Raw genomic sequence first — 12817 nt, 5'->3', positions numbered from 1 at the left:
ATGCAAAATGAATTAAGGATTGAGATCACTGTCTGGATCTTTTAGACCAAAAGTCAGAGATGTATGCAGATAAGACAAAAGTATCCCGCTGAGTTTTAATTATTTGGGTAATTCCATCAATTAGCCAATTCATTTCAATTGTATACTCTAGGCTTACAAGTCAATAGTATCTTTTCATCTTTTCTTGTCAGCAATCACCTAATATTGTACAAGAACAACAAGTTTGTTATGCCTCATTTTCTTGCTTTTTATCATCTGTGTTCCAACTTGGAAACGGGGAGGAAGGTACTGGGCACACAATTTTAAAAACATCTGCTTTTTCCTTTCTCCCTAACCAACCTAAGCTGGAATGACTAAACAATGCAAATGGCACCAAATTTGTCCTCCCTCTCCAAGAGCAGTTCAGTGCAAAGCTGTGAAGTGTATAAAGTTTATCTTCAGCCCCACTGTCTTTGTCAAAACCTACCCTCAGCATAAACATTGTCTTTACTTTTAAGCTACATTTAAATTGATGGTGTTCCTTCTCCCAAAAGCATTTGCAAAACTGGGGAATGAAAAGCCACGTTAGGTCCCCTGTAGTCGCATTTCAGGTGTCCACAGGCCAAGGAGGGCTGTGTTTGTGGGATCGATGCTGTCCCTGTCTTACTGAAAGCGCATGATATAAAACAGTCATGGTAGATGGTTGCTTAAGTTTGACTCTATCTTGATAAATATTCTCTAAGCTAATATTTGCATAGTTCTATAATATTTGCAAAGCAGGGCTCACAATTATCTTGATTAATCTTAACAAAGTCTCATGAGCCCCATGTCTTATCTCTACTTTGCAGATAAGGAAGCTGCTTCCCTCCTACCAAGTGCTGGGCTTACAGCTCTAATCAAGGTCTTACAACTCCACAAGGATGCTCTTTCCATTCCCACACGCTGCCTTCCATTCAGGTCTACAATCTTCCCTCCTTCTCCTAGAAGAAAGGTGACAATCCTACCATTGATTTAGTACCTAAAAGTGTTTCCCAGGTGTCTAAAGCAGGGACAATTAGTTCTATTACCCCCAAGTATTTCACATGCATATATACACACACACGATATATTTTTAATATTCAAGACATAGCAGAGGAATAATAATAAATGTATCTCATCTAGTCTTCTCACGAAGGGTTTAAACCATAACCAAAAGACAGGAGGGAAACCACAGAACGAAGCCTCCATCATTATCACATAATGGAGTGCACGAACCAACACTTTTAGGTTATCTTCACCATGCACATTCAATGATAAGTTTTAAAGAAAATTTTGCCTTTGTCTCACATTATGATATAAATATAGGCCTAAAGTTATACTTCAAGCAACTCCTGCACTATACCTTGCAATTTATGATTTTTTTTTCCTTCTTTTGAGACTGAGTCTTGCTCTTGTCACCCAGGCTAGAGTGCAGTGGTGTGATCTCAACTCACTACAACCTCCACCTCCCATGCTCAAGCGATTCTCCTGCCTCAGCCTCCCAAGTAGCTGGGATTACAGGTGCCTGTCACTACACCTGGCTAATTTTTGCATTTTTAGTATAGATGGGGTTTCATCATGTTGGCCAGGCTGGTCTTAAACTCCTAACCTCAGGTGATCCACCCGCCTCAGCCTCCCAAAATGCTAGGATTACAGGCATAAGCCACCGCACCTGGCCTGAATTTTTATAAGAAAATAAAAGATAACATGAAATATTACTTCCTGTCAAAGATGACATGAATTATTATTGCACAATGAATTCAAAACTCATGAACAAAACTATTGCAAAAGGCAAAAATATTTTCAAGCATCTTTGCGGAATATATATTCTATACCATATCTCATGCCTGACACATGTTTTATACACAGATCATCCTAACTAAAAAAATAGAAACAGGTAATCATGGACTTCCAGAAACATCTTTGGAAGCCAGGCACGGTAGCTCATGCCTGTAATCCCAGCACTGTGGGAGGACGAGGTGGGTAGACCACTTGAGGTCAGGAGTTCAAGACCAGCCTGGCCAACATGGTGAAACCCCGTTTCTACTAAAAATAAAAACATTAGCCAAGAGTGGTGGCATGTGCCTGTAATCCCAGCTACTTGAGAGGCTGAGGCAGGAGAATCACTTGAAGCTGGGAGGTGGAGGTTGTAGTGAGCCAAGATTGTGCCATTGCACTCCAGCCTGTGCAACAGAGTAAGACTCCAACTCAATCAATCAATCAATCAATAAACAAATGAATAAATGTATTCTGTACATCAGGGACTGGCAAGTTTTTTCTGTAAAAAGACACACAGTAAATATTTTAGGTTCTGCAGACCATGTGTTCTCACTGGAACTATTTAATTCTGCAGTCATAGCATGAAAATGGGCATAGACAATATGTAAATGAATGAGTGTGGCTATGAGTGTGGCAATAAAACTTTATTTACAAAAATATGGCCACGAGTCATAGTTTGTTAAAGCCTTTTTTATAAAAACCATTTTTATCAAGTCTGGCTTTCTTGTTAAAATGATACCATATCTGTAACACATTACTAAAGCAGGCTTGGTGATGATGCTTACCTGTGACCCAATGGTTTCCTGGAAGCACCGGCCAAGCTGTGTCTTAGCAGCCACGGGGTAGACGTGAGGAATGACCTGCTGGTGGGAGTATGTGGAATGTATGGTCTGGGTCTTCTGGACAGGAAGCCCTTGGTAAGAGACTTGGGATTGGCCTGGTTGAGCTTCTTTTGTCTTCTGGCCTGTTGGGCCATCGATTCTTGAAACCTGATGTATCTGGACGGAGGCCTCAGGCGGATGTTTCACATGGATATTGACTATGTTAGGAGGAAATTTCACTAAAACAGATTGAGAGGAAAACTTGTTAGTCCTGAATAACTAACAGGCAAACCAAAAGTTTTAAAACATGAAAGTAAATTTTATAAACACACAGGCACACATATTTATATAATGTGCAGCACTTTGCTGCATAGCCATCAAAATTCTTAAGGGCACATGCAAAATAAAAATTAAGCCTGAATTTATATTTTTTAAAATTTGAAATTATAGAGAGAAATTAAAACTTTTAACAGTAACATATTCATGAGACTAAAATATTCTTTTCCAAAGTCATAAAGCTGTGAAATGCATCCTGCTTGTTCTAAGCAGATACATTTTATCAAATGTTCATCAGAAAGATCAAGCATTTGATTAGTTTTGAATTTCTCATACAATTTCTATCATAAAAATTTTAGGATTTACATTTTTCTATTAAAAGAAAAAACCCAATTTTACAAGGCACAATTCTCTTACCCTTAAACAATAGAGTACCTGTTATTTTTGTGCTTCTTGTAACATACACACACAAAAAATACCAAAGTGCATTATTTTTTATCTATAACAAGCTACGTTCTACAGCTTCCAAACAAAAATCTCATCTCCTGATGCAAGGATTCATGTTTTAAAAAATTAGAGCCAGTAAACTCCTATGACCCCCTTTTCAAAAGTGTGCATTTATAAAAATGCCAGGTTTAAAAGGATGAATTCGTCATAGAATTTTTGAGCTCCAAGTGACCTAGTTTACTTTCCTCTACAAATGAACAAATTGAAGTCCAGTGAGGTTAAATGATCGTTTACAACTGAAACCAAGCATTCTTTAATTACGAAGTTCACCAGCAGGTACTGTGCGATCCACTAGCTTATTAATGCTGTAAGGGCCAGAACACTGTCTTGTTCATCTTCCCGTTTCCCAGGCCTTGTCAGAACAGTGCCATGCACATTTATTAGCTCTTGGTGGTAAGAGTCACTAGAGAAAAATGGGCTCCTTTTTATTTTCTTTTTTCCTAGATACCAATTCTCTATGGCCTAGAAAGAACTGCAGCTACATACCTGGGCCCACATTCTGTCTCTACTGCCATTTCTCAGGCCACAAATCATGTACTCCTTTCTGTTTCAATACCACCCCCGGCCATCTGCAGATCCTTGACTTCTATGTGGGTTTGGCAGGTTAATAGAGGTCTGGCAAATGGGCAGAAAGAAAAAAGCTTACCTTTGACTCCTTGCTGGCTAGTCACGGTCAGAGGCAAGGTATGCGTAGAATGGATGACATGCGTCCCCAACGCCTTGCCTGGCTGCTGGGAATGCTGATAAAGTTTAGGCACGCTGGCACCGTGGACTGGGATCTGACAAAGCTTTCCTGTGAAATTTGGAGGGCACTGACATTTGTCCCTTGAACTGCACTGGCCACCATTCATACATGGTAGATGGCAAATGACTGAAAGGGAAAAGAGAAAAAGTGGAGAGTCTGTTAGTCTCTCAGAGGCTAAGGAACGATCAACCAACAAAACGTGCAAAACACACAGCCCATTATAGGCATCAGAGTCCCACGAACTTTAGAAATGGTAAACAGAGGAGTAAACTCACTATGCCAAAAGTAGTCTCTGTTACTCACTACTTTTTTCTTTCCATCTTAAGTCATTTAACTCTTTAATAGCTTGTAATTATTCTCCCTCCAACAATGGAAAGAAAAGTTCATAGGAAAAGATTAGTATATACAGTAGCCACTCAGGATTATTGTCTATCACCATGCCATTTTAAGTACCATTTGCAATCCATAATTATTTCATTAACTGACTCCCTACATGATAAACTCCTCAAGAACAAGTGGTATATATGGCCTGGTAGTGTATATGGCCTGGTAACCTTAATATCCTTGACACCTAGAAAAATGTCTGGCATACAATGGACATTAAATAAATATTTGCTCACCTCATTCTCCAGGATGTGATTATAACGCATTGCAAGCCTGTACCAAAACATCTTGTGTACCCCATAAATATATATACCTACTGTGTACCCACAAAAAATTAAAAATTACATATATTTGCTCAAAGAATAAACAAAGAAACAAATGACAGTAATAAAAATAATATTTGTTGAAATTTTTCTCTATTTAAGACACTAAATGCTACCCAGAACAAATAAGTAGAATAGTTTGAATCATACTTTACAGGAATTTGCAATCTTGTGTAACAAGATCTCAGTGAAGCCCAAAATTAGTCTGGAATTAACTTATTTAGAATACTGAAAGATAACAGGACAGACTGGGCAAATAATTTTAAGAGGAGTTATAACTCTGGCTATTTTAGCTTATGGTCAACCTCTTTATCACTAATGAATTCTTCCTGTCAGCCTTTAAACATCACAGATTTCCAGTAGCTTAGACAATATTATAATAAAAGCCCCTCAGCTCCATTTCATTCCAGCTTCCACCCTCTTTAAATCCTCTCCTCCATAACTAAACTTTCCACCATAATTGTATGTTGACTTCTCAATGTGCTACAATCTATCTTGGGCCAGTTTACGTTTTCCCTGCCCCTCCTCTACACAAAAGTTATTCTTACTAGGGTCATGAATGGTTTCCATGTTTCTAAACCCAATGGATGGATTTCAGTCTTCCCTTGGTTTCCAGGACACCTCACTCACCTATTTTGCTCCTTCTTCCCGCCTATTCCATCTTAACATTCTTTGCAGACTCTGTTCTCTTTACTTGTTCTTTATATACTGATGTGTGTTAAGGTTTGGTCTTGAAGTCTTCTTTACTGACTCTACACACTCTTTCTCTATGATTTCATTCTATCATATACTGATGTCACCCAAATTTTTATTTCCTGGTCAAAGCTTTCTTCCAAGCTTCAAACTGTCTACAACTATATGTCACCATGCACGTATTTCATAGGCACCTCAAATTCACAATGCCCAAAATTGAACTCATTGTCTTCCCTCCAATACCTCCATCCACCAAGTGATCCTTAAGAAAAACCTGGGTGCTGCTCCCTCATTTTATCTACTCAAACATCTGATCCTGGAAGTCCTCCCTCCTGGACATTCACCAAAGATGTCAACTTTTTGCCCATTACAGGGATCCTCTGCAACCTCATCACTTAGGAATCTTACCTCATTCTCCACAATACAGCTACATGGAACTTAATTCAGTTCCTCAGTGTGCTCTCACCCTTCCAGATCTTTATCCACACTGAGTCCTCTGCCTGGAACATTCTTTCCATCTGGCCCCCGTCAACTACCTGATTCCTATGTATCTTTCAGACTCTGCCTGAACCTCACTTCTAGAAGCATTCCCATTGCCCCTCATCTAGGCTTGACACTTATCTTCTTGCTTCCACGAATCTGATTCACTATCCATCATTCCATGCATCTTACAGCATTACAATCAACTGACTACTTCTCTGTATGCCTCACTCAACCAGAGCTCTGTGAGGTCGGGAAGTTACCTTGTTATGTTTTACTGCTAGCACCTAGCCCAATGTCTAGAAGAAATGCTAAAAAAAAAAAAAAAAAAAAAAAAAATACCAGAAAATACTGAATGAGGGCAGGGATAGATTTATACCTATCACTCTGTAAAATGCCATTCTTGGTGGTATAGAAGATTCAGTCCCTGCCCATCTAGGACTTAAAATCTAAATGGAGAAAATAAATAGCACATAAATAAAAATACAGATCAGCAAATAAGTGGTAACTGGAAAGTATGAAATATAAATCCTTTGGAACTGCAGAAAGGAGAAAAGACATTTCTAGGAAGTCAAAATAGACTTCACAGAAGAGATCATTCAGGATAAGTTTTTCAAACTGGTGAAGATTCAGACAACATCAAGAAGTGCATTTTAGGAAGACAATGTGTAGAAAGGAGGGGTGGTGGGCATATTTGGGAGATAATGAGTAAACCTATGTTGTTGAAACTACGGGTTCTTGAGGGAAGGGAAGAGATCAGGTAATAAATTCGAAGAAGGAGGCTTGTGTCAGACAAAGGAAGTTATTACAGGCTTGATAAGGGCTTTGGATTTTATTCTGTAATCAGTAAGTTATTTTGGAGGCTTCAAGCGGAGGATTAAGTAAAGCTGCAAGAGTGTTCCAGGAAGATTACTCCGGTGATGGCAGGCGGGATTAGCTGGAAAGGAGAGAGTACAGTGGGAAAGTCAGTTAGGAAACTATTATAACAATTGAAATCCATATAATTAGGATGATAGCAACAGGAACTAAAAGAAACATGCAGGAACATAAGGCTGGAGGGAAAATCAGTAAAACTTGATGATGGGTACAGGAGGAACAAGGAAGAGGGGAGAAAGTGGAGGAGGAAGGACAGAGTTGGAAAAATTACAAAGGTGACAACCCAGAAACTTTCTTCAGGGTGTAGACTGCAGATCAAGTCAAAACTCCCCATGCTGGATGGGGTCTGAAAAATATTTGCACTAGTGCTCAATCTACTCTGTGAGGTCTTGGGTAAGAAAAGAGAAAGTCAAAGCTGACTCCAAGATCGAATCAATGACTTCGAAACTCTCAGTTCAATTCTGAATTGATTTTCTACACCACAGCTTGGCTACACTGGACAGGCTCAGTGTGTAACGGGTAAAGCAAAAGGAGCTAGGCCAAGCTTTAAATGTACTACAGATAATCTATAACTGGAATACAGGCACTCCTCACTTGGTATGGTTCCAATACGCGTGAATTTCCGTTATCATACTTTAGTTAAGTAATACCAGTCCCCCAACGATGTGGTTCAGACTTCAGTTACCACGGTATACTAACTGAGTAACTGCAGGAAATACAAACCTCACTGCTAGCTCTTTAGTTCGCAAATCATGATGTGAATAACAGATGTGGACCACGACCAGTGACGAATCATGTCACTTCTTTCAAAGCCTGCTGGTGATTGGTCCCTGCACATCCCGTATTCAGTTCAGGCACAAACAGCAAAGCAGAGAGTTCTGCTGTCTCCTCATCTCAGAGGGATAAAAATCACGGGACATTTTACACAAGTGGATAATCGAAAGACAGTATGAGCCAACAAAAAAGAAAGTGCAGGAAAGAAATACGAAGCGACGATACTGGACGAGAAATTGGAAGGCGGCTGTAAAATGAACAGGATGAAGATTCCCAAGGGGATTAACATTAAAGGAACTCTCAGCTACTTCACAACTTTGGATCAGCCTCCAACATTTTGGCCAAACTCAAAAACGAGTACAATGGTTCACAAAAGAAAAGAAATGCTCTATATCATAAGCTATATAATGAAAAACAAACATGTTGAAATTATTCCCAAGTTTTACTCAAAGAAATAAAACATTTTAACTCTCAATGTTTCTAACATTTTAAATTATCAAGTACTAAATAAATATTAGCTGTACTATTTTTTCGATTTTCCTATATATTAATAACCTACACTAAAATATTTTTAATGCTTTGGCAAAAAATTCTTAAGGTCATACAACTCATTATTTTTTAATTGATTATTAAGATGCAAAGTGAGGGCTCCCTATAATCAATCTATACTAGAATATAATGTGTGTATCTGTGTACACATACATATATATGTGTCTGTGTTTATGTGTGTATATATATGTGTGTATATATATATTTTATATAATACATATATTATATATATATATGTATATAAAACACCATCTTTTTTTTTTTTTTTTGAGACAGAGTCTCACTCTATCGCCCAGGCTGGAGTGCAGTGGCGCCGTCTCGGCTCACTGAAAGCTCCACCTCCTGGGTTCATGCCATTCTCCTGCCTCAGCCTCCCGGGGTAGCTGGGACTACAGGTACCCGCCACGACGCTGGCTAATTTTTTGTATTTTTAGTAGAGATGGGGTTTCACTGTGTTAGCCAGGATGGTCTTGATCTCCTGACCTTGTGATCCGCCTGCCTTGGCCTCTCAAAGTGCTGGGATTACAGGTGTGAGCCACCACGCCCGGCCAACACCACCTTTTTTAAACAAAGAAACAGTAACCAATAGACTTTTACAAGGTATTTCCAGTATCAATAGTAGACTTTGAAATCTATCATGAACTTAATTGGTTTCATTTAAATCTACCTTTAAACCCCTGAGATAACTTCCATACAGCTGTTTCAAGGACTATACTAGCACACGTGGATATAGCAATAATCCCTAAACTCCAACAACCCTGGTCTCTCTGGTTATAAAGGAAATGGTTTCTGCTTGACTTATTTCAACCAATAAAAGTCTAGTATTTATAACCCTTTATGAATAATAAATAAAATATCTATTCTCCAGTTCTAGCATTTCTAAAATCTAAATGACAATATAAAGCTCTTTGTCTCAGTTCCATAAGTATGTACTGAACCCTTTGTAGCAGGCAGTCTTTTTACACCTATATAGTCATATATATCAAAGAAACAAATTGAAAATAGACCTACAAACTTTAGGATTCAACTATGAATAGTTTCCTTCTGTTTCCAAAGTTCATGCCACTCTCAAAACATCATCTAGTGATGTATCATCTGCGCTGCCCAAGTTCTATAAAACCTCAGGACATCAAGAGGAAAAGAGTAAGTTATCTTTAAGGTTGACTTGAGATGCCTGCGGTATGCTGGTTACAAGGCTAGCCATGGGGCATATATTTTAGAAAATATTATAGCAAGGTGAACTGTAGAATGCTGGCTGAGATGTTCCATAACCTTGTTAGCTTGACACTTTGCTGGTCATCGCCATAATTCACCATATCACATCACAGAGTCACCTGGCAACTACTACAATTAACAAGAGGTATGTGGGCCTTCAGCCTGTTACTCCAGAAAGTGTAATTTTGTGACCGTCACTCAAGGTATCTCATGGTACAACTGTAAAAGGTCAAAATGAGCAAAAGGATCCATGCTTAAAGAACAACAAGCTGGAGGTTTTAAACAAGTCAGGCGTTTCAGTTGTACTCCACCATTCACTTTGGTCTGTAAAACAACTTTCGGTACTCAAGTAATTGGGCTGACAGAATAATATTCACATTCTGTGCCACAAACTGGAACCTTGTTTAGATGAACAAATATTCATGACTTGTATATAAATGCAGGCAAACTGAATTTTCTAAAAATTTCTACCATAAAAAGGTAGACCCTGCCTCTTTCTTTCCTGTTATCTTAGCTGACTATAAAAATACTTCGGCTGCTTGTTCCCAAAAGGCACTCTAAGAATGTTCCTGACCTTCCTGCAGCAGGGTCCTGGCCACTCCACCCACTCGCTGGCTTTCTGTGCCAGCAGACAGACCATTTCAAGTTACTGTGGCAAAGGCAGAGCAGGGAAAACAAACCTCCATCTGAAGGAAAACCTGTATCTGTTCTTTCGCAGAACAGACACACACATGATTTTGATTTGACTTTCCCACTTGTCTCTGATTAGAATAATATTCCCTTAACGGCCTTCAGCATTTTTGTTGACATCCCTTGCAGGGCTGGTTGGTGATGGGTAGTAATATTTTTAGAAAGTTAAGTTACCACATAATTTCTCCCCCCATTCTGCTTTAGGATAACAAATATGTTATAAAATAATTAAATGCTGCAGCAAACCATTGCTCACTTTAAGAACCTATGCTACTTAGGCTGGGCACGGTGACTCACACCTTAATCCCAGCACTTTTGGAGGCCCAGGCAGGCAGATCACTTGAGGCCAGGAGTTCAAGACCAGCCTGGCCAACAAGGCAAACCCCCATCTCTACTTTAAAAAAATACCAAAACTTAGCCAGGGATGGTGGCATGTACCTGTACTCCCAGCTGTTTGGGAGGCTGAAACATGAGAATCACTTGAACCCAGGAGGCAGAGGTTGCAGTGAGCTGAGATTGCACCACGGCACTCCAGCCTAAGCAACAGAGTGAGACACTGTCAAAACAAACAAACAAACAAACAAAAAACTATGCCACGCTACACAAAACCAAACCTATATGCTTGCCTTTTCATTCAGTATGCATCACTAAGGGGAAAAAAGAAAGGCTGGACTCCAAGAAGACAGTTACCTTCTTCTAAAGCTAGAACAGAGGAACCAGGAAGGCCTAGTCCTACACATGACCAAGAAAGAAGGATGTGGACTGGTTTTCTCCCTAAGGAATGTAGAGATTTACAGTTGTTGTGTTCTAAAACTGCCTATCATCAATTCTTGATTATCTGTCTGTTAACTTATACTGACTCAGACTCCATCAAAAAAACAGAGTTAGGGTTGTCCAGAACAACCTGTCCAAGGAAGTGAGATTTAAGCTGAACCTAAAGGGGGAAGAATCCAGAGAGGTAAAAAGTTGGCAGAAGAGTGTTTACAGAAGAACAAATAACTTGAGCAAAGATCTTGAGGTGAGGTGGTTTAGAAAGGTTCCAAAACTGAGAGGAAGCTGATGTGGCTAGAGTGATGTGGAAGCTGATATGGCTGGAGGAAGCCGATGTGGCTGGAGTGTAAGTGGGAGAAAGGGAGACAAGCTGGGTTTCAGATACAGACACAGGCCAAATTCCTGTTCATTTCCATAAGGATACAAGGCAGTCTGTAAAAGTAGACAGAGTAAAACACAAAGAATATAAATGATAAATTAAAACTTAGGACCCAGGCAATCTGAATCACAGGAGACAGAACCAGGGAAAAACAAGGATAGCTGCAGGACATTCTATTGGATACACTTTCAATGTGCAGTGGATACTTGGCTTTGGGTTTTTAAATCTTATTTTACATTTTTAAATAACCAGTTGGCCAGATTCTAGTTAAATTTCTAAAAGTTTTAATTTAAAACTCACTAAATAGATAATCATTAAGAAGGTATGGGGATTTTCTTTCACATGTAAGAGAAGAGACTAATATTCTCCATAGTAAATGCAAAAGACAAAACAGAGTTCCAAAGAGAAAATGCTTTAAAAAAGTTAAAGACGCACCCAGCACTCCCCATCAGTGAGCATCTCTTTGGGTCTGTTTTTTTTTTTAAGAATATATGCATTTATTTGACACCAGATGTAAAAATACATTATCGTTTCACTCTTTTATAATGAAGGTGTTTTCTATTTTATATATCACAAGAATGAAAAGACTTCACAAATACTAATAGTAACCATTAGTTTTAAACTCTAGACAAGGGGTTTCCAATCTTTTGGTTTCCCTGAGCCACACTGGAAGAAGAACTGTCATGAGCCACACATTACATACACTAACACTTATGATAGCTGATGAGCTTTAAAAAAAAATCACAGAAAGATCTCCTAACGTTTTAAGGAAGTTTGCAAATTTGTGCTGGGCCGCATTCAAAGCCATCCTGGGCTACATGCAGTCCATGGGCTGGGGTTAGACAAGCCTGCTCTAGACAAAGAGGTGACTTTTTTAAAACAGCAAATAAAAGCATGCTGGGGGCCAGGCACGGTGGCTCATGCCCAAAGTCCCAGCACTGCAGGAGGCCAAGGTGGGAGGATCACTTGAAACAAGGAGTTTGTTACCAGCTTTGGCAACACAGTGAGACCCTGTCTTCTAAAGAAGAAAAAGAAAAAAGGAAAACAAAGCATGCCAGAAGATGTAGAAACTTACTAATTAATACCTACAAAAATGTTGGGGGTGGAGAGATATCATTACAAGGAAGTTCCTCCATAGGATCTAACCTCAGAACTCCAAGGCTATTACATCAACAAACCAACATGGTGGTGAGATACCATCCAAGCATCACTGACTTTAAAGACTATTTTAACCATTGGTTTAGTTCATTCAAGCAAATAGGACATTACTCTTTTTGTTACCTGCTTTGAAAATTAATAAGACCATTTTCATTCCATCCCCACCGATCAAATACTAGGTATATGAAGTTAATGTTAAAGTAAATGCAGATTTCAACAAGTGCAAAAGATCAACCTTAATGCAAACAACAATTCCAAAAATACCACAAATCGAATTTTTAATGCTGGTGGGCATTAGTGAATGCTTCAATACCATGTTCTGTTTATAATCCAGGAGATAGGAAGCGCTATCACATACACCAGATAGGATGAGGCCATGCATCATCTCAGCTTTGTTTAT

General features: G+C 39.0%; 1 protein-coding gene across 4 annotated transcripts in view; it reads right to left on the bottom strand.

Moving 5' to 3' along the window:
- LTBP1 (latent transforming growth factor beta binding protein 1) overlaps nucleotides 1–12817 on the bottom strand; it is a 448496-nt gene that overhangs the window by 210901 nt on the left and 224778 nt on the right. For all 4 annotated transcript variants that reach the window (XM_025354196.1, XM_025354197.1, XM_025354198.1 and 1 more), the window contains 2 exons: nucleotides 4027–4251; nucleotides 2562–2836 (listed from right to left, as the gene is read on the bottom strand). In XM_025354196.1, coding sequence (XP_025209981.1) covers nucleotides 2562–2836; nucleotides 4027–4251 — 500 coding nt within the window. The remainder of the gene's footprint in view (nucleotides 1–2561; nucleotides 2837–4026; nucleotides 4252–12817) is intronic.

This window comes from Theropithecus gelada, chromosome 13 (assembly GCF_003255815.1).
Source record: "Theropithecus gelada isolate Dixy chromosome 13, Tgel_1.0, whole genome shotgun sequence".
Classification (NCBI taxonomy): Eukaryota; Metazoa; Chordata; class Mammalia; order Primates; family Cercopithecidae; genus Theropithecus; species Theropithecus gelada.
Note: the sequence above shows the minus strand (reverse complement) of the source record. Positions and strands in the feature narration are given on the sequence as shown.